At 38.9% G+C, this 21,646-nt stretch overlaps 1 protein-coding gene across 1 annotated transcript; it reads left to right on the top strand.

Annotated features, from left to right (window-relative positions):
* The first annotated feature begins 9,509 nt into the window (after positions 1-9,509).
* LOC148880021 (E3 ubiquitin-protein ligase XBAT33-like) lies at positions 9,510-19,974 on the top strand. Its single transcript, XM_088961817.1, has 10 exons — positions 9,510-11,027; positions 11,121-11,180; positions 11,458-11,529; positions 11,685-11,869; positions 12,139-12,299; positions 12,392-12,450; positions 12,541-12,587; positions 12,693-12,836; positions 16,423-16,514; positions 19,083-19,974. The coding sequence occupies exons 1-10, from the start codon at positions 10,851-10,853 to the stop codon at positions 19,622-19,624; spliced, it is 1,539 nt and encodes a 512-aa protein (XP_088817943.1). The 5' UTR covers positions 9,510-10,850; the 3' UTR covers positions 19,625-19,974.
* Positions 19,975-21,646: the final 1,672 nt, after the last annotated feature.

Raw genomic sequence — 21,646 nt, 5'->3', positions numbered from 1 at the left:
TTTGGTTAGTGAATCGCTGACCCAGCCAAAAATTGTTCTTGAAGATATCATCGGCAAATAGCAAATGATTTAGTCTAGGTCTGGTTCTGTCGAATTTACTGCCATGTAGTTCCCTTGTATGCAATTTGTGTATGCAATTTGAGAGAGAGAGAGAGAGCGCCTCAGTGCAAAGAATGAAAAGATATGGTGATGATAATGGGCAGTTTGCTGAGGTCAAGCTTTAGCATGAAGTAATATATCTTCCCCTTTTGCCTTTTCATGTCAAACCACTCAGTTGTTAGTGTAAAAGCTGATTGGTAGGGAGAGATAAGTTTAGGAAGTAAAGCCCAGAGCGCCACAATGCATAAACCAAACATAACCTCTCATAAGGAGATTTAAAATAATTATCCAGATTTTGTCAATACACCACCCTATGCTAGTTTTTTTTATGCCTGTATGTGTGTGAAGTCAAAAAGCAAAAACAAGTTCATTGCATCAAGATAGTAATACGGAGGACAGGGAGATGTGGCTCCAAGGGTTGGAGATGCCCATCATTTTACTAGAAAATGCTGCAAACATTGAAAGAAGAGTACCCACACTGTAATAAACTATAAGCCCTTAAACAAGGCATTAAGGTGGATGAGGTATCCCATTCCTAATAAACAGGACCTAATAAATTGATTATATGATGCAGAAATATTCTCTAGGTTTGACTTAAAGTCAAGATACTGGCAAATTATAATCAATGAAAATGACAGATATGAAACGGCGTTTACAATTCCCTTCGGACATTACGAATGTAATGTAATGCCTTTTGGTCTAAAAAATGCCCTTTCAGAATTTCAGAAAATTATGAATGAAATCTTTACTCCATACACTCAATTTACCATAGTGTATATAGATGATGTGCTGATTTATTCTCCATCCTTGAAATCCCATTGGAAACATCTGAACATCTTCCTACGAGTGATGAGGGAAAACGGTTATATATATATATATATATATATATATATATATATATATATATATATATATATATATATATATATATATATATAAATACGATTGGGATGCTCTCTCTCTCAAGCAAATAATAGATTCCCACGTGAGAGCACCCCTATCTTACTAATTACAATAACAGTAGTTACTGTTATTAATTATTGTAATTACTATTATTATTATAACAATTATTAATTACTGTTATTATTAAAATAGTAATTACTGTTACTGATTATTATAGTAATTTAATAAATATATAATTAGTGATTATAATTAATAATTACTATTATTATAAATATTGTTAATAAATATATATTTACTTTAAATTAAAATTATAAATATTGTTAATAAATTTAGTAATTATTGTTATATTAAAAATAATTAAAAATGTTATTAAAAGTATAGTTATTGATTATTTAATAAAATATTATAATTACTATTATTGATAAATACTGTTAATTTAATTTAATTTTGGTAATTATTAATTTACTGAATGTTGTTAATAAATCCTATTCGTAAATTTAATATTTACTTTTATATTAAAAATAACTAAATAATATTATTAAAACTATCATTAATGATTATTTATTTAAATAGTATAATTACTTACTATTATTGATAAATGTTGTTAATAACGTTCTGACAACCAACAGTTCGACCATCCAGTTCGAATGGATGGCCCGTTCTGACAACAAAAAATTACATGAAAAAAATTACAGAACCATTATGGCCACCGGTTTTTGGGTCGACAATTTGATCATCCTATTCGAATGAATGGCCCATTCTAACAACAAAAAATACAGGCAAAAAATTGAGTGTGTGAGGTCCATTAAGCAGTACCATACGTGTTATGTCATTCGAGCATGTGACTCATATGACCCGAAATTGGAACCATTCTGGCCATTCGTTTTCAGGTTGACGTTTGGTCGTCTGGTTCGAACGGATGGCCTGTTCTGACTACAAAAATAAAAAAAATAAAAAATGGCAAAAAACGATTGAATGAGTCAACAGGTTAATGGTTCGACCACTTGGGTCAATGGGTTATTGACTGATTCAACGGTTTTTGGCCAGGGACCGGGATTGGGGTAAAATGGAACTAGTTGCCTGGACGGTACCATACATGTTATGTCATTTGAGTGTGTGACTTATACGACCTGAAGACGAAACTGTTCTGCCCACCGGTTTTTCGGCTGATAGTTTGACTGTTCAGTTTGAACAGATGGCCTGTTCTGACAACAAAAAGAAAAAAAAGACCAAAACCATTGAACGGGTCAATGGTTCGACCGCCTGGGTCAATGGGTTGTTGACCGATTCAACGATTTTTGGTTAGGGACCGAGATTAAGATAAAACGGAACCAGTCGCTTGGATGGTTCCCAATGAAAAAAATAAAAAAAGGCCAAAAATCATTGAACGGGTCAACAGATCGACGGTTCAACCACTTGAGTCAATAAATTATTGACCGATTCAACAGTTTTGACCAAAAACTAGGTCAATAAATCAACGGGTTGATGATTCGATTCCAGCCCCTGCGAAGCAAGGTCCCTCCACTAATTAAGCATTTAAGGCATTTGCCATTTAAAAGTGTATGTATCATATAATAACCAGCTACAATTATTTTATCATTGTAATAAAATAATCCATTCTTGCATTGTTAATGCATATTTTATTTGTTGATATAAAGTTTTTGGCCTTTTGTGATTAATATCCCAAGGGATTGATGGTATGGTAGACTTGGTTTAGTTTAGGCAATAATTTATAATTTTATATTATAGCTCTAACCTTAAGCTGATATAGATGATATTATGAAAAACGATTTGATCAATGACTTATGTTGCCCATTTATGTTGCCTTAGGAATGAGCTTTAGGGTTTGTGGTTTCAAAATAAAAAGTGCAAAACAAGTATTTTTCCTTTAAATATTGTGTTTTTAAAATCAATTTTTGCCATACCAAACATTCAAAATATTTTTTGATTTGCGATTTGGTCGCTACTTGTTAGAAGGCAGTTCGGACGTCGGACTACTATGTGGTTGGGTCAAACTGCAAAGAGATTGTAGAGAGCTGATAGCTTTGAATATAATAGCAAGTGAGAGCTAACTAGTGCGTACCTTTTGAGGTTGGAAATGATACTTTTATATAGGCATTGTTTGGCGTGGACTTCACGTACCACGTCCGAGATTTCCAGGAAAACGTGGCTGGCCGATTCGAAGTCCTCGAAGGTTGTGGCGCACGTAGACTAGGCTTTGTACCTTATTTGGTTTCCTTCAAAACATTTGGTGTGGGAGCTAACTTCCAGAAGACCCGGGAGTGACGGGATGCATACACGGAGGAGGTTGGTGAGCATGTCTCGCAGGTCACCACCTGGATCTCAATCGAGTCAATAAGTCCTTGAGGGAGGTCGCTCCTCGTGCCGAGGTCCCATGGATAGGTAACGATGAGGTACCCCAAGTTGGCCCTGGACAAGGTGCTCCTAGCTGCCCTATCGAGGTGCCTGAGTTGTGTATGAGGTCGCCAACTAGGACTTCATTAGGTCGGCGGAGGTAGATCACCAGTTGGGTCTCCAATATGTCAGCAGCTGGGTTTCCATCGTTTTGGCTAAGGCAAGTTGATGGAGGGTGATTTGGCTCGACCTCATAGCACGGGGACACGTGGGTACAACCTGGCAAAAGTGACAACTCAGCGTGGCAGCCTGGCCATAACTCGGCGTACTAAACTCACTGAAGCCCAGCAATACAACTCGGCGGACGTAGCAGCTCGCCGAGAAGAAACATCTAGCATACTCTGAATTCTCCCTAACAGAGGACTCCCGAGCTCCTCCTAGTGGGCCCCGAACTCTTCCTTCCTGAGAAGGGAACACCCCGATCTACGAGAAGTATTCCGAAGTGGGGACACTTTGGGATAGCCCCATTAACGCTCTTGCCCATACTTGCCTAAGGCTCACCTCAAGCACTCGCACCTCGGCTACCCCAGCACCCCGGTGTAGGGTAGCTCGGACCAAGGCAGCTTGGTGCAAAGTAGCTCAGCAACTTGTAGAAAAGATCTACCTGACAATAGTACCTACCGAATCTTGAGGCTGCGCCCACGTCTCTTGTCAGGCGGCGTCGTGCCTGCCACTTCTGCCAGATGTGGCACGCCTGATAGGTCTGTACCCTGCAACGGCTGCCCACATCCGCCACCTCGACTCTAGAAATAACGGCTGTGGCAGAGGCGATTATGCCTGACTTGAGAGATCTTCAATATAAAAAGACCTCGACCCTCGAAGAGAAGAGGTATTGAACTTGCGCCATTTGCACACTCAGCTCTTTGTTTGTATTCTTCAGTTTTCTTAAAATTCTAACTTAAGCATCAGAGTGTTCTCGCCGGGTGAGCTTCCCGGGAATTCTTCACCTTCCTCTTCGCCTCAGGTTCCGTCTGCCACCAGCTAGGAGCCAGGTTTCCGCCAGCTAGGAGTGTTTGGATCGCGCAACATCATTTGGCGCTGTCTGTGGGAACACTTCAAAAAGCCTTCCTCTAATCTCCACAACTCCCTCTCTAAAAATTCAGCATTCATGGCTTCTTCCAGCAATGCCGGACGAGGTGCAAACTGAAACACCTCTGAGGAACAACCCCAACTTCCCACTGTCTGCATCAGATAGTTCACCATCCCCCTCTCTGCGGATGGAGTTCCTAGTCTGAATGTGCCTCAAACAGTGGCACCCGTGAATGTTCCACTTCCCCCTACGATTGGAGCAACCTTCCCAAAACCCTTCGTCATCCCTCTGGTGGCTAGCCAAAGCTAGCTTGAGGACCTGATGAAGTACATGCGAGCTATGCAAGCTCAAATGCAACAGTTCCAACAACTTCAACTTTATCAGTAGCAAGTGCTGCACCAAGTTTTCCAGTATCAGTATCAACAGCAGTTTACCCCACTGCCTCAGGCCCAGCAGTCACTCCCTCTTCAGCATCCGGTCACGCAGCAAGCTAAGCCCCACCACCAAAACGGACTTCCTTCTCGCCGAGGAGAGACCTCAGCATCGTCTCGTGGCGGAAAAAAGAGACCAGCTACCCCTGCCTTGCAGCCTGTAGTCAGGTCGAGGGCCTCCCAGCTAGTTAGGCCCGCGTCGCCTCAGCATTCGTAGTTCGAGCTCCCACTTGCAAAAAACCAGTTCGAGATACTGGCCGCAGACTTGAGGCATGGCCCCTCAGTTCGCAGCTACCAACAGTAGTCCAAGCCCCTCCCTGGGCCCATTGAGCTCGGTAATACCGAAGCCAACATCACCAACGCTGAGCTAGCAAGGAAGCAGCGGAGGCGCCGTCGAGCTCGCCAAGCTCCCACTCATGATCTGCCCAAGCTCCGGGGTAAGCTCGGGTGAAGTAAAAGTTACCCCACTTCTTTAAGTTCCTTCTCCTCTGTCGCCAGAACTTCTTGTTGTTCCTATGCAAAAGGATTTCAAGCTTCCCCCACTGGATAAGTATGATGGATCCTTTGACCCGAACGACCATGTGGATGCCTTCCAGTCCCAGATGCACCTGGCAAGGGCTAGTGAATTGTGTATGTGCGTGGCTTTCTCCACCACCTTCAAAGGGGTAGCCTGTACATGGTACTGGAACCTTGCACCTGGATTGATCAGGAGCTGGGCGCAGTTCGTGCAAGTCTTTGTTTCCCACTTTGTCACTAGCAAGAGATGCCTAAGAACTCAAGAGAGCCTCCTGGGCATAGTCCAGAAGGAAGGGGAGTCCATTCAAAACTATATCAAGCGATTCAACGACGCTTGTTTGCAAATACCCGACTTGGACCCCGCAGTTCGGCTCACTGCGGACAAGTGATGCATCACCCATAAAGAATTCAAGTCGCATGTGGTTGTTAATCAGCCCAAGACTGTGACTGAGTTTCTCAAGCTCGCGGATCAGTTTATAGGAATGGAGGAGGAGATCAACTAGAAAGGTGAACAAGCCCTTGAGAAAAGAAAAAGGGAGACAAAGCCCTCAACCCAGAGTGATAGTAAGAAGAAGAAGGACCAAGCTCGAGGGGCAAGGCCAGGACAACCTTTTCGAGCTCCGACAGCAGAAAGGGCGAACTACACGCCCTTGAACACGAAGCGGGTCGAGATCCTTATGGCCATCAAGGGCGCCCCGTATGTGAAGTGGCCACCTCGGTTGAAGGTAGACCCTAATGTAAGGAATAAAAAGTTGTATTGTAATTTCCATAAAGACCACGATCATTATACCGAAAATTGTAAAAACCTTTGCGACGAGATAGAGGAGCTCATTCATCGCGGATACCTGAGGAATTTTGTATAGAATAATAATAATAAAGTAGGTTAGCAGGGGAGCAGAGTAGAGACGCTCCCGAACCCAGCAGGCAGGCAGAGCAACCGCATAGGTAGCCCCTGGAAGAGAGACCAGTTCGGGGGACTATCCACGTGATCGTTGGAGGTTCATTTATCGCGGAATGCACTTCGGTAGCAGCTTGGGAATCAGCTCGCGAGGCCGCTAGGGAAGAGCATAATCCCCTGAAGCGGCCAAGGATGGATGACCCGATCTTCTTCACAGAGGACGGTGCACACGGGGTCCACTACCACCATGATGACGCGCTCATCATAAAGATAAAGATTAACGACTTTGAAGTCAGGCGTGTCATCGTCGACTTGGGCAACTCGATGGATATCCTTTTCAAAGCAGCATTCGATCGGCTCCAGCTCCAAGAAAGTGACCTGAAGCCCGCAAATACTCCCCTCGTAGGCTTCAGCGGAGAGGATGTCAGACCCCTAGGAAGGATTACACTACTTGTGGAAGTCGGCACTTGGACTAGCATAGTGAGGCTCAACCATGACTTCTTGGTGGTCGCAACCCCCTCCTCGTACAATGCCATAGTAGGTTGGCCGATCATCCATGCCTTACGTGCTGGTCTCCACTGACTATCTGGCAATGAAGTTCCCCACAGACTTCAGAATCGGGATAGCGCAGGGTGACAAACTTGAGTCTCGCAAGTGCTACGTTGCCGCCCTCAAAGGGAAAGCTAAGGTGGCCGATGACCTCGAGTTGGAACGACCTACGGAGCAATGCGAGGAATGAGTTGCACCAATAGAAGAGACAGTCTCCATCTCGGCATCGTTAGAGGACCCAGCTCAGACACTTCAGATCGACGCTTCTATTGAGGAGCCTCTGTTATCCCAATTGGTAAGTTTTTACTTAAAAATTTAGATGTTTTTGCGTGGTCCGTGGCAGAGATGCCTGGCATAGACCCTAGCATTATGACTCACAAGCTGAATACTGATCCTGTAGTTAGGCCCGTTAGACAGAAGAAACGCAACTTAGCCCAGAGCGGTGGAGGGCAGTCGACGAGGAGGTCGGGAAGCTGCTCGCAACCGGTTTTATCAGGAAAGTTCATTACCCGAGCTGGGCGGCCAACCCCGTTCTGGTAAAAAAGGCTAACGGGCACATGTGCGTTGACTACACCGACCTAAACCGAGCTTGCCCAAAGGATTGCTTCCCACTCCCCAGGATTGACCGTCTGGTGGACACGACCTCAGGGGCATGAGTTACTGAGCTTTTTAGATGTCTATTCGAGCTACAACCAGATCAGGATGGATCCAACTGATGAAGAAAAGACTGCCTTTATAACCGAGCTCGGACTGTACTATTACAAGGTCATGCCCTTTGGGTTGAAAAATGTTGAGGCAACCTTTCAGAGACTTGTAAATAAATTATTTGAGCCACTGATTGGTAGAAAAATAGAATGTTATGTAGACGACATGGTCGTCAAAACCCAATTTTCACATGATTTAATACAAGGTTTGCATTTGATTTTTGAAATTCTGTGTAAGTTTAACATGAAATTGAACATGAATAAGTGTGTCTTCGGTGTCACCTCGGGTAAATTCCTAGTAAGTGAGAGCTAAATCATGCGGACCTTCTGAGGTTGGAAATGAGACCTTTATATAGGCATCGTTTGGCATGGGTTTTACATACCATGTCCGAGATCTCTAGGAAGACGTGGCTGGCCGATCTAAAGTTCTCGGAGATTGTGACACACGTAGACTAGGCTTTGTGCCTTATTTGGTTTCCTTTGAAACATTCGATGTAGGAGTTGGCTTCTAGAAGACCTAGGAGTGACAGGATGCACACACGAAGCAGATCGCCACTAGACCTCAATCGAGTCGACAAGTCCTCGAGGGAGGTCGCTCCTCGCACCGGGGTCCTTTGGACCATTAATGACGAGGTACCACAAGTCAGTCCTGGATGAGGTGCTCCTAGCCGCCCTGTCGAGGTGCCTGAGTTGTGTATGAGGTTGCCAGCTGGGACTCCATTAGGTCGGCGGAGGTAGGTCGCTAGCTGGGTCTTAAGTTGGCAATTGGATTTCCATCATTTTTGCTAAAGCAAGTCATCGCTCTTGTGGTACCGGGGTGTCGTCCAACTATTTTGAGATACCACGTGTCATGATGTCAGTGGAGGGCCAAATCTGCCCTCATCAATTTCTTTTTTGTATTTTACAGCTCAAACCCCAAAAGAAAAAGCTTGTCAAAAGGGAGAGAGCCCTAGATTACTTATTATAAGTATTCCTTCCATTGATAATTAAAAAGTTTATATAGGACTTTAGCTAATCAACAATCATTTTGATGGGTTGGACCCAATTTGATGCTTTCCTTGCCATGCGAGGTATAACGTAACAATTTTTTTTTTAAGGAAAACAGCACCCGCCTTTAAAAGAATAGAAGCCTAGAAGGCCCAATCAATTGATCAGCATCTACCCAATTCATCTCCATGCATCCAAGTCATTATGCCCTTGAAATAGAATTGGGATATGCTACTCACACATCTCACATTAACCTCACAGCCACATCTTATCATGCATTGAAAACATTTTCTATGAATAATAAGATATAAGTATGGGAGATGTTCCCAATGCATGGTGGCATGCGCCCATGAGGTCGATGTAAAGAGCCTTGTGTGATGAACAGATCCAATAGATTCCAAGAATTTAAAACTTGGTTCAAGATTTCATTATTTCAGATTTGGATGTTAAAACTTGCGTCTATTTAATAATAAGATTTGATGTAGATTTGATCACATTTGATCCAATTAAAATCCAAATTTAAATAAAATTTATTATCTCTATTTACATATAATAATGTTTGATTTAATTATTTCAGATTTGGATGTTAAAACTTGCATCTATTTAATAATCAGATCTGATATGGATTTAATCACATATAATCCAATTAAAATATAATTCAAGTCTAAATAAAATTTATTATCTCTATTTACATATGTAATATAATAACGTGTCTACATAATTATATAAAGTTTATAATTAATAAATTTAATATTATTATTATATGAGATTTCCTATAATTTTATTTAATTTTATAATTTCACGTAATTTGGATTTAAAATTTCAAATATTCAATAATCAGATATAATTTGGGTAACCGGTTCATATCCTTAACCCGACGTGATCACGATCCAAGAATTGGGTTAGTTGCAGACTTTCAGTTTCAGTTCATACGTGATATCAGGTACATAAATTATCATCAAGCTTATTGTTATTGTATTGTTTTATAAAATGAGAAGGATAAGAAAAGAAAGAGATGAGAAGAAAAGGAGAGTGAGAGAGAGAAGTGGCTGGTACTTTTCTTTCATCGATTGTTTGTTTGTTTGTTGGGTAGGTTTGGTTGTCGAATCAAACTTTCTGTCTTTGGTGCTGTTCCTCCATTTTGCTTTATGGATTTTTTTCCTAAAGTGCCAAATTTACACACAATCGTCGGCGGACCCTCGAAATGAAAGATGACAGAAGAAGAGGTTACCAACTCCCATCCCCACCACATCAAGCTTCGAACCCGTTTGACCATCTCTGTCATTGACGAACCCAGAAGCCAGAACCAAGCCGTATGGCCTCGGGTTTCAGTTCAACAACAGTCACAGACAAAACCAAAGTCATACACGTTTTTACTGATCTCAGAGAGAGAGAGAGAGAGAGAGAATCCCGTAGCGTAAAGAGATTATCTTTAGTAACCGACACACATGAAGATTTTGATTAGTACAGGAGGAGGTAGTGTGGCTTTTTGCTTTCGGTTGGTTGGAACCGGAAGGAGCGGGTGGAAGGAAATAACAAACAAGAGATGCTTCCTTATAGGAAGAGGTAAATTCATCCTCCCTATCTGTTTTGATTATAAACGCCTTTCTTCTTTCATCTCGTCTCTCCCACTCAGACCCAAGACCCTGCAATTTATTTCTCTTCTGTTTCCCTCAAACGGGAAAGCCGAGAGCAGAGTTGGATTCAGACAGAGAGAGATGTGTATTTTTAAAGTAGAAAACCAATCAGAGAACTAACGACTGAAATGGGGAAGATATAAAATATCGAGAAAAGGTAGGAGCATGAAAACACGTCACTCTCTTCACCACCACCCTTCCTCTCCCTTCTTTCGTCGTCTTTGTTCGTAGTTGTTAATTGTTGGGGGTTGTTTTATTATTCTCTTCTCACGTTTTCTGCACTCGAAATGGCCCAGAGCAGTTTATCTAAGTTTGGCAAACAAAACTAACCAAAAAAACTAGACCTCTGTTCTATACTCTTTTGCTTCTCCTTTCGTTTTTTTTTTTTTTTTTTGTTTCAGATTTAGTCAGAGGGAGATAGAGGCAACGCTCAGAAGTCCTTTCTCCTTCTTCCCTCCCCTTTATTTATTTTTTTACCTTTACCTTTCCTTTTCTTATTTTCCATTTTCTCCCTTCTGTGAATGTTTTCATGAGGTGGGTGTGGGGAGCTTTCTGTCAATGTTGGTGTGCAATTTGTATGACAAATGAGCCACTGAGAAAACTAACTACAGAGAGACCCATCCAAACAACCCAAAAATAACCAATAAAGAACCAACAAAAAAACAAGAAAGAAAGAAGCAAATGGGAAATTCGTTTGGATGCTCGGCGTCAGGGGAGAGATTGGTATCGGCGGCAAGAGATGGGGACTTGGTGGAAGCGAAGATGCTGCTCGAGTTCAATCCTTGTCTCGCCAGGTACTCCACCTTCGGCGGCCTTAATTCCCCTCTTCATTTCGCTGCCGCCAAGGGACACAACGAGGTATCAATTCTCTCATTCCTTCCCATCCTTTTTGTAGTCTCCACCTCTATTTCTTCTAATTTTGTGCACTCCATTTATCTGGTTCTGCCTTAGATTGCTTCATTATTGCTCGAGAATGGTGCAGATGCCAATTCCAGGAATTACTGTGGTCAGGTAAACTGAGATCCTTTGAAAAAAAAAAGAATGTTTGTCCTATTCTGCTTGGTTCGTAATTTTTCTGATTCAATTTGTTCCTGTTCAATCATAAGTAAATGAAAACTTTGAGTATCAATTCAATTGTTCAAATTGTATGTATAATTTTGTATTAAAGTTTGTCTGGCATAGATTCGGGTTTAATTAAATGTGTTAGAGTTGGATTGGTTCTTAATAAACAAGACTTAAACAAGCTATTGCTGAACCTAGTTGTTCATTCTTTTTTTCCCCATGTAAGACGGCCTTGATGCAAGCCTGCCGGTATGGGCACTGGGAAGTTGTACAGACTCTTCTTTTGTACAGAAGCAATGTGAGTTATCTTTCCTCAAGTTCTTCCCCCAGGCCTTTCTTTAAAAGAAATCATGTGGATAATTTGGGATCTTTTGCTTTTCAGAATTATCTATTCTTTTGCTTATTTAGTTATTTATTTACTTATATGTGCCTGCGTTTTTACTCATGTAATAGGTTACAAGAGCAGACTACCTCAGCGGTAGGACGGCTCTTCATTTTGCAGCTGTTAATGGGCATGCTAGATGTATAAGACTTGTGGTGGCCGACTTTGTTCCAAGTGTTCCTTATGAAGTCGTCATTTCTCAGATCACTGGTGATAGAGGTGATGGTTCTAATTTGAGGAACAAATATGATCAAAAGTATGTCGTTTGTTTCTGTTCCATTCCTTTTCCTTACACTTGGTTATCTATAGCCTAATATAAGAAAATAACATTCACAACTAGGGTTGGAATGTTGGATGACTGTTTTTACTTTTATTTTGTTCCAACTTGAAGGCTTGCTTGCTTTGTGATCTGCCCTCATTCAATCTTTGCAGTTCAGAAACATCTATCCTTTATCTGTATTCATTCTAATATCTTATTTTTCTCCAAAATTGTTGCCATTAAATAATTATATTTGTTCAATGCAGTGTTCTTTCCAAGTTTGTTAATAAAGCTGCTGATGGTGGTATAACTGCTCTTCATATGGCTGCACTGAATGGGTATTTTGATTGCGTTCAGCTCTTGCTTGACATTCATGCGAGTGTCTCTACTGTGACATTTCATTATGGAACATCAATGGATTTAATAGGTATTTTGTTGTTTGAATTTTGATTACTTCTGTTTCCTTTGTCAAAATGGTTGCTTTTGTCCTATTTTTTCAGCACATTGATTTATTTGTAGGAGCTGGAAGCACTCCTTTGCATTATGCTGCTTGTGGAGGAAATCTGAAATGTTGCCAGGTAACTACTTTTTGCATTATTACTTTTCTTACTTCTTTTTTTTTTTTTCTGAATTTGAAAGGACATTATTTTTAATTTTTTTTTCTATAGATCCTTCTTGCAAGAGGTGCCAGTCGGTTGACATTGAACTGCAATGGGTAACAACTTGTCTAGAATGGATATAGTGCTACTATGCTAATAGTGATTGTTAGCTGCATAGGGGGCTTGTGCCATGTATTAAAGGAATTCCTATGTTCTTTCAGTTGGTTGCCTCTTGATGTAGCAAGGATATGGGGGCGTCATTGGCTTGAACTGCTGTTAGCACCAAATTCTGACTTGGTAGTACCGGCATTTCCTCCATCCAAATATCTATCCTTGCCTCTCATGAGTGTGCTTAACATAGCAAGGTAAGTATAGCGCTAATTATCTAAAGCTTTGAACAGTTTCTTACTGAAACACCATTTGAGAAATCCTTGAAATACAAGCACTTGGGGGATCCCTGTGGGGGTGTGTGGATTATTTTGCCACTTCTCATGCATTTCCTTGATGCTTTTCTTTACCATTTACTGGTTATATTTTTTCGCCAACTGCTTACAATTTTGCATATAAACTTACCTTTTTTATGGTCTTAATCTAATTTGCAATTCCATTCAACAAGAAAAATAATTTCTCTGAAGATAAAGCTTACCTTGTTTTTTTGGTAAGTCATGGGCATTACTGTTCACAAAAGTTATTTCTTAAACCATTTTTATCAAAGCCTTGAAATTGGGAAACTAGATATGCTTTGTTCTTTAAAACAGCATCCTACAACTGTGGAGGCTGAAAGGAGAAATGAAGTACAAATAAAAAAGAAGGGGAAGAGATTTACTCAGCAATGTATCTATAAAAAAAAGATTTACATAGCAAGGGCCTCAAAAACAAGGGGTTCCGTGATTCTAAGCTTTGGTGAATATTGATTGTGAAAACTGATTAAAAAACCATCTTTATATTTTAAATCAATTCATTTAGTTTTTTTTTTCAGAAAAAAAAAATGTATAGCTGAAATGAAGAAAATACTGGACTATTGGAAAATCTATGATTTTGGACCAAAGGCTGAGAAAAGGAATCCAGTCCAAACTGCTGCCCTTCTCTATGTCTACATGGGACTTCATGAAGCCCTTGTTATGGTTTAGCAAATTTGGTGTTCATAAATCCAAGTGAATGCTATCCAATTCCATGGCCTAATGAGTTGCACCGGCAAGAGAGGCGCAGTTTGATAATTGGCTTAAGTAGCTGAATAGAATGACTTGCTGCTATAGTTTTTGGTGTACAAAGTAGTAATATAATAAAAAATTTATGGCTCTAGTAATCAATCCAATATGCTGTTCAGCTATTAAGGAACTCACAACTTACTTAATGACATTCACTAAAAGACAAAGTACTAAACCATTAATTGTATTGATATAAAAAAGGATCACTATATATGGATACATGGACTCTTCGCATTGCATGATAGACCCCTTAGTCTTACTCTTCTCCAACAAAGGGAAAGTAAGATAGGTTCTTCTTGACGAAGATGCTAGATTTGGTTTTTAGTGTGTCCAAATCTTTTCCTTGAATTCAAGTATTGATCTTGATATCACCCTCTTGTAATTTACTCCATACTTGAAAGCATTTTTCCATCCCACCCTTCAGTCAGTTTAGCTGTTTATTTATATTTTGATTTCCCAAATTACCTAGTTGGTTCAGATATATGGTTGGAAAATTCGTTTCCATTGGCTTTGGTTGATGCCTTGCATTATACAAGTCTTTGTTTATGAAACCTATACGTAAGAGCATTGTGCATGTTCACTTGTAAACATGCTAAGAACAAATTTGGGTGGGTATATGTGTATGTGTACACCATGATTTTGATAAATGGAGCATCCTTGTTACATGACCATAATAAATGCAATTACTTCACCATAATTCTAGTTGCACCAGGGGAGATTTCTGAACCATTCCATAAGTTCAATAGTTGGAGTGAGGTGGGAATTAGTTTTAGTGGCTCTTATTACAAAACCTTGAATTGGTAAATCCTCTATTATATTGATGTCACAGGTCTGTTTCAAATTTTCATTTTCCTCTACTAGGTGATTAATCCACTAGTTTCTGCCCATATGCTCATGCTGAAGCAGCACATCAGACTATAATTATAACTTAGAATTCGGTTGGCTTTCCATAAAATATTTCTTCACTTCTTTTGTATTCCTTCTAGTTGAAAATGGAAATAATCCTATGAAGCTGAAAAAAAAATTATCGTATTTGTTATGGGCCCGAGAATAGGATCTCGTCACGGGTCGGTCCACGGGGAAAACCTCCGGTTTTCCCTTGTTCCTCCCTTTTCTTGAGGAACCTATTTTGGCGTCTTAATGGTGATTTGTTCAAGAGATCACCAACTCTCCTCACTCTTTTCTTGACTGAAATTTTCAATGCCTTTATTGAATAATATCAGCTCCTTAAATAGGAGATTACAAGAGATAAGAGTCTTACTTTTAGGAAGACTCCTTGCTAATTAGGAAGACTTCCTACTAATCTATTATACTGAACTGATAAGATAAGATAAGACTCCCTTAATCTATCCTACTGAACTGATAAGATAAGAACTGTATCTAGCTAGAATTAGATAAGATGAGAAGCAGCAACTCTTGCTCCCTTTACTGCTGCTGCCGGCTGTGATATGTTTTCCCAATAAAAGTGTCCACATCAGTATTACTTTATTACTACCACAGAACCTCTTAATGATCAACAGAGAGTCTCAAAAATAACAGAAGTGATGTGTTGCAAGTGGAAGGGGCTAGAAGAGCTAGGGGCAGACCAAAAAGAGCATGGGTTGAGGTAGTAAGAATTATTTTAATGGGATTATATAATTTAACAATGGATATGGCAATGAATGGAATGGAATGGAAAACCAGGATTTATGTTGCTTACCCCACATAATTGGGACAGTTATATGGGACAACCCCATATAATTGTTATTCTACATTAAGTTGATAGCATTAGCTGATTTTGCTTCATTGGGTAAATTTCTAAGTTGAAGGATAAAATATCTTTGGATTAATAGGCCCAAGATGTTTTTCCAAACTAAAATATTTTTTGAACTCATATCTAGTTATATTGTCCAGTATTTGTCTACTACTAATGCACTTGTGACAGATTCTTCATTACATGGGTTTTGTCATACTTTTTATGGAAACAAGCAAATGCTTTTTGTTCATTTTGTATTATGTTGTGTCTTAGGGTTTTCTTGGGGGAGGGGACTTCTTTTGGATGTCTTCTTAGTATTTTCTGTTTGTGGATGTAATATGATCAATGGAGTAGAAAAGGGCAAAAATTCTGTTTTGATATAAAATCTGTGAAAGAGAGAAAGAAGGAAAGAAAGAAAGAAAGAAAGAAAAAAGAAGGTTTGTGCAGAGAAGAGAAGAGAAGAGTTGAAGAGAATGGGGAGAAGCCAAAAAATCAGGTCTGGCCGCCCCTTTCATTGGCTTATATACTCATAAATAAAACTGAATACAAAGACTGTAAAAACTAAGTAAACACTCAGTCTAAAACACAAACTAATGGGCCTTGGGCCCAGTAACTCTTTAACTATGCTTTGTAAATAAAAACAAATGTTATCAGCCCAAAACTCAACAAACGGGCATGCTTCTCCTATTGCTCTAGATATAATCATATAATTATTTCCATGCAAGTTAATCATAACAATTATATCTTAATTCAAATCTATATTTTATTTGGTTCATGGTTTTTATCCTTGCAAGTTTGTCAGGAAATTATTGCATACTATGAAAGGTACTAAAAATTAAGTTCAAATGCTTCTTCTCATTTTCTTGTTTGACAAAATTGAAAATTTTTACTCTGAGTTATCATATGGAATCAGTCCTTTTTCTGAGTTTATCATTTAAAAGCAATGTTTCAGAACCATATGACTGTTACATCTAAAGACAGAATTTGTTTCATGGCAATTCTCTGCAGAGAATGTGGATTGCAGTCCTCAGCAGCCTCCTCTGATGACAGTGATACTTGTGCTGTTTGCCTAGAGAGAGCATGTAGTGTATCTGCTGAAGGTTTGTACCTTTCTTTTCTAGTACTTCTTGTCAGATTTTTGTTAAGTAAGTTCCTTCTCTTGATGTTTGTAAGTCAGATGATGGAAATAGAGAAAGTGATATGTAATTTTCTATGCAAACTGCAAGAAATGGTGCTATTTTGGTTACAGAGTCTCCACAATAATTCCCCAAAGTTGGGTAACTCAACATCAAAATTGGAAGTTCTCATGCTTGCATTTGTTTTAGATAAGAGGTAAATTTTATAAAGACTAAAAACAAATATGTACAAAATGCCAAGCATCCCCATAGTGGGGAGAGGCTCCCCATATCTAGAAGATATGAAGAAAAAGATAAAGCACTATAATATCAAACCATTGCATTCAAGTCCCCCAACAAACCCCAAAAGAGTTCATTCCTGTCCACCCCTTGCTTTGCCAATGAATCAGCAAGCCCCTTTGCTTATATATGCACCCATCTCACTTCTATAATTCTGTCCCTCATCAACAACTTGATCTCCTTCATTACATTCCCATGTCTCCATGGTACCAAACCTTGATTTTTTAACCACTGTACCACTATTTTAGAATCACCTTCTAAAATCAGATTGTGTAGATTGCATCTGTTTGCCACCCTAACGCTATTTAAAACTGCACTTGTCTCTGCCTCTATGGAATTATCAATTAAAAAAATTATTTGTTTCCTGTTTCATGTTTTGGGGCTTCAAGGAGTAGGACCAAATATGAAGATAAAGTTGGAGTCATTCCCCTTGCTTTGGTCAAAGGGCTTGGTGTTCTCAGAGTAGTGTAGCAAATAACAGAAAAATAAGAGGTAGTTATTGTGGATTGACAACGTAAAGGAAAATTTTACTGAGCGCAAGACTACAGTTTTTGGATGGGTGGATAAGGTAAAAAAGAAGAAATGACCAAAAAAGATTGATCTAGGTTGCTCAGTTATGTAAGCTTCACAAGGCAAACAGCATAACATTAGCCATTTAATTGTTTTGACCATTCTTGAGTTTGTATCACTACCATTCACCCTCAATCAAGACAGCTCTTTTATATATGTGGTCATTCCTCAAACTTTCAAATGTAATATTCATCTCTATGACAAGGGGGCCTTACCTTATAGAAACTCCTATCTAAATGATCTGTTGTTGCTACTTAAAAAAAATCATTTATCAGCATGCAGACCCAGAGAGTTCCATAAGCATCTCTAAACTCATCAATCGAGAATGAGTATTGAACAAGTATGGTTCCATCTCAGATATTTCTAAAACATCTGGTCAGAAGGGGAAAGGAGGAATACACCTTCGAGCAGATTCCATAGAGTTTCTAAAAAGGAGAAAAAGGTGGAACTACTTGAAGAGTGGTTGTTTTCGTAGTGGAGTAGAACTCAATGAAGGAGGCCTGAAGAAAGTGGGAAATGATAAATCTTATTGCTTTTCATCTGCTCATTGAGTGGAAGAATGAAATATACCTAGAAATTTCATGATGTGCAAAAACAATGGGGTATGTATGCATCATGCTTAGCTTCCAAGGACCATTTTTCCCCTTGCAAGTAGCTTTTAATAACGCGGGGTAGTTGCAATCCTCTGTGCTTTCTGATACTATCGTTTTCAATTCATGTTTTGCTTCATTACTCCAGAAATCTCTACTTGATTTAATAATCGTAGTTGCAAAAAGGGGCGTCAGTTGTGGTTCTGCCCCCACCCCCACTCGTATGTTTTGCAGTATTGCGGCTATTGCCTTTCCCCCCCTTCTCTTTTAGCATCTGGCAAATTGATTCTCTGAAGTGTATATTCTAATTATGTTTTCTTCCCTCTAGTATTTGTAATGTTTGAGTCTTAGAAAATATAAGTTCCATTAAAAAACTTTCTTCATACATTTTGTCCTCTTGGTTATGCAATCTGGAAGAAAAAAAATCAACCAATAAACCTTTAAATGGGAAAATTTATTTTCTCTGCTAGAAATATGCCCATTGTTATATTTTTCCCCTATTATATCCTTGTTTACTTTTAGTACAAATCATAAACTACCTTTAAGGAAATTATATTATATGTACATTATGTTGGAAAGAAAAAAATTAGCCTGGCAACTATTTTAAGCATTTTTCTATAATTCTCAAATTAAAACCTTTTTGGTAAATTGGGACATAATAAATCGAATTTCATGTACAATCACTATTTTGAAATATTTTGATATTGACAATTTATAATGATTAATATTTTATATTAAAATAAATTACTTATATGTTGTAAAAAATATTTTTTAACACTAGGTTTTCACACGCAAAAAATGTTAATGAATGTAATTTATAAAAAAAAAGAAAATGTAGTGTTTATTTATTTTTGGTGCTGGAAGGAAATTCAGTTATATGTACATTTAGAGGAGAGAATAAAATTTGCCCTTTTGTATTTCTTTTTCTCTCAATAGCTAATGAATATTGTTACCTATCAAAATAATTTCTTGGTTGCAAGTTAATGTCTGGTGTTGTTTTGTCTAACCTGACTTGTTATGCAAGTGATGTCTACTGAATTGAATTGGTGAAGTAGGTGCACCATCATTTTTGTTGTTTTATTTCTACTTGCAGGTTGTGGGCATGAGCTTTGCGTAAGATGTGCTCTCTATCTCTGCTCGACAAGCAACATCCCATCTGAACCGGTTGGCCCACCTGGGTCTATTCCATGCCCTCTTTGCAGACATGGCATAATTTCTTTTCTGAAATTGCCTGGTTCCCCAGCAAAGGAGCTCAAACTACATCTATCTCTTGGCCTCTGTACCCCGTGCATTCTCCACTCTCGTGATCCAGACACTCCACCAGCTGCTTGTGCATCAGAGATCCGCAAGAATCGTGTCACAACAGTTTCTTCAGGTCTTATCTGTCCTGTTTCCTGCAGTCCATTCCATTCTGTTGCAATTCCCTTGTGCACATGTAATGTTGAGTCATGCCCATCTCTTGAGCCCCAAGAGAGAGAAATGCAAGATGAATCTCCTAGTCACTCACATGGCACATCAGTGGAGCAGGATAAAATTGATGGGCCAAGACTTGAGAGAGTGAGCTGTTCAAATATGTTCTGGAACAAAAGAAGCTGCCACAGAGAACATCAGTGCAATTCAGAAACAAATACATGAGGGGTGTGTTTACCAGACGCTCTCATTCTTGAGAATTATTGAAAGAATGTACAGTAAATAGTTGAGGTTGCTCTGCTCAGTTGTAGAGATTGGTTGTCTGAAGTTTTTGCCTCCGCCGCTGATTACACTTGGACTGACCACTCAGTGATCCTCTCAGATCAATGGTTTGAACCACGTTTGGAGTAAGTTTTAACATTATGTAGTGAATTAATATTTTTGTGTTTGGGGTACAGTAGATTCTATGTAATAGGAAGGTCAGAAATGCCAGATAAGATGACCTATGAATGATCGATTTTATTTTCTTTATTCAAGTTGGTTTTGAATAATGCTGATACCAGTTTTTAGTTGTATATAGCAAAATGTCTCCTATGTAGTTCTATCTAATTGATTCTAGTTGATTAAGGATTAACTAATAAGTACTTGTTTATTCAGCAAGAATTCATCTCAAATTAATTTCTAAAGAGGGGGGGCAGCAGTAGATTATCACCACCCACAACTAGTTGATGCCCAAATCTATGCGACCAAGAAGAAAGCTTCATTTTGGACTGGTCATGGCCAAAATAATCCCATCCTGCTATATGTAATGTTAAGTACTTAACTACTTGGCAACACAACCAATAAGCATTTTGGACCATGGTTTCATGATATGCCTAGTCTCAGAACTTACAGGATTTGATTTTATAGGTGGATGAAGTGCAATAATCTAGAGAGAACAATTTATAGATCAAAGACCAGAATTATGAAGCGAGAACGAGAAACACTGAAGCTCGTCCTCGATGTCTCTGTGCAACAATGACCCTAGTATCTAAAATCAAAGTAAAGTGGTAAACCAACCGAAAGAAATCAAAATATATCTGAAATTGAAAGTGGTAAAGACCACTTGCATTGTCATACCATACAAAACAGTAAGTTACCAATAATTTACTGTTAGATTGCCCATGGACACCCTGAAGTCCTTGCAACTTTCCGGGTCTGTAGTCTGGAGTCTGGACTGGATTGATCCCAGGGTTCTTTCTTCCACAGTTCCATCCAGATTTCAAACATCAAACAGGTAAGTCGGGTTTGAAAACAGGTAAATTGGAATTCTTATTTCCGAACTTTGACTGATAGAGGAGACTCCGGGCTCTCTATGCATTAGACCAGTCCCAACTCCCTTCCGATCACAACCACTGTTTTTTATTTTTACTGTGACAGAAAGGGCTGGCACCTGGCAGTGGGTTGGATTGTTGGGCTGACCCGATTGATCCAAACCGATCCGACCTGATCTTAGACACGGTCTGAGTTAGGGGTGTTCACATTAAATGTCAAACTGATTAAACCGACCAAACCGGCCCAATCCAAACCGAGTTTGTTGGTTTTTCAAAGTCATTGGTCAGTTTCGGTTTGTAAGAAAAAATAAATCGACAACTTGGTTCAATTTCAGTATTCATTTATGAAAACCAAAGCCAAATCCAATTGAACTCATCCTATATTTTTAAGTAATTATTAATTAGTCCCTACCTTATATGTTAAATGCTGATATATTTTATTTGTGTTTTGTTTGAATTTTGAAAAAAAATAGTTATTTATGATAAAAACTAAAAACGTTAAACCAATATAAATATAATACAATGGTACAATATTTAATTCAGTTTTGTATAAATTTAAATATATATTAACAAAAATAAATATATATTTTGGTTTGCATAAAAACTAAAAAGAAATAAACTTAAATATAAATACACATTTACATATAGATGTTTTAATTTAAAAATATATAAAAACCAAATAAACCGATAAAACGGCCCTTCATGTTTGGGTCAGTTTGGCTTCAGAGCCAGTTACTTTCAGTTTAGCTAATAAGTAAATCGACAAGGTCAGTTTGGCTGAAAAAAATGACTCAAACCAACCCAATCCGACCTGTAAACACCCCTAGTCTGAATCTGCATTTAATTATCAATAGGATCAGGATTACATATATCTCGAGTCCTAACCGTATAATAAGGATCAAGAGTGATTTTAAGTGACGTGTCTGGATTTAAA

Source organism: Nelumbo lutea, chromosome 1, assembly GCF_056320005.1.
Source record: "Nelumbo lutea isolate HS-2025 chromosome 1, American lotus-T2T, whole genome shotgun sequence".
Taxonomy (NCBI): domain Eukaryota; kingdom Viridiplantae; phylum Streptophyta; class Magnoliopsida; order Proteales; family Nelumbonaceae; genus Nelumbo; species Nelumbo lutea.
The sequence above is the reverse complement of the archived record's forward strand: the minus strand, read 5'-3'. Positions and strand labels throughout refer to the sequence as shown.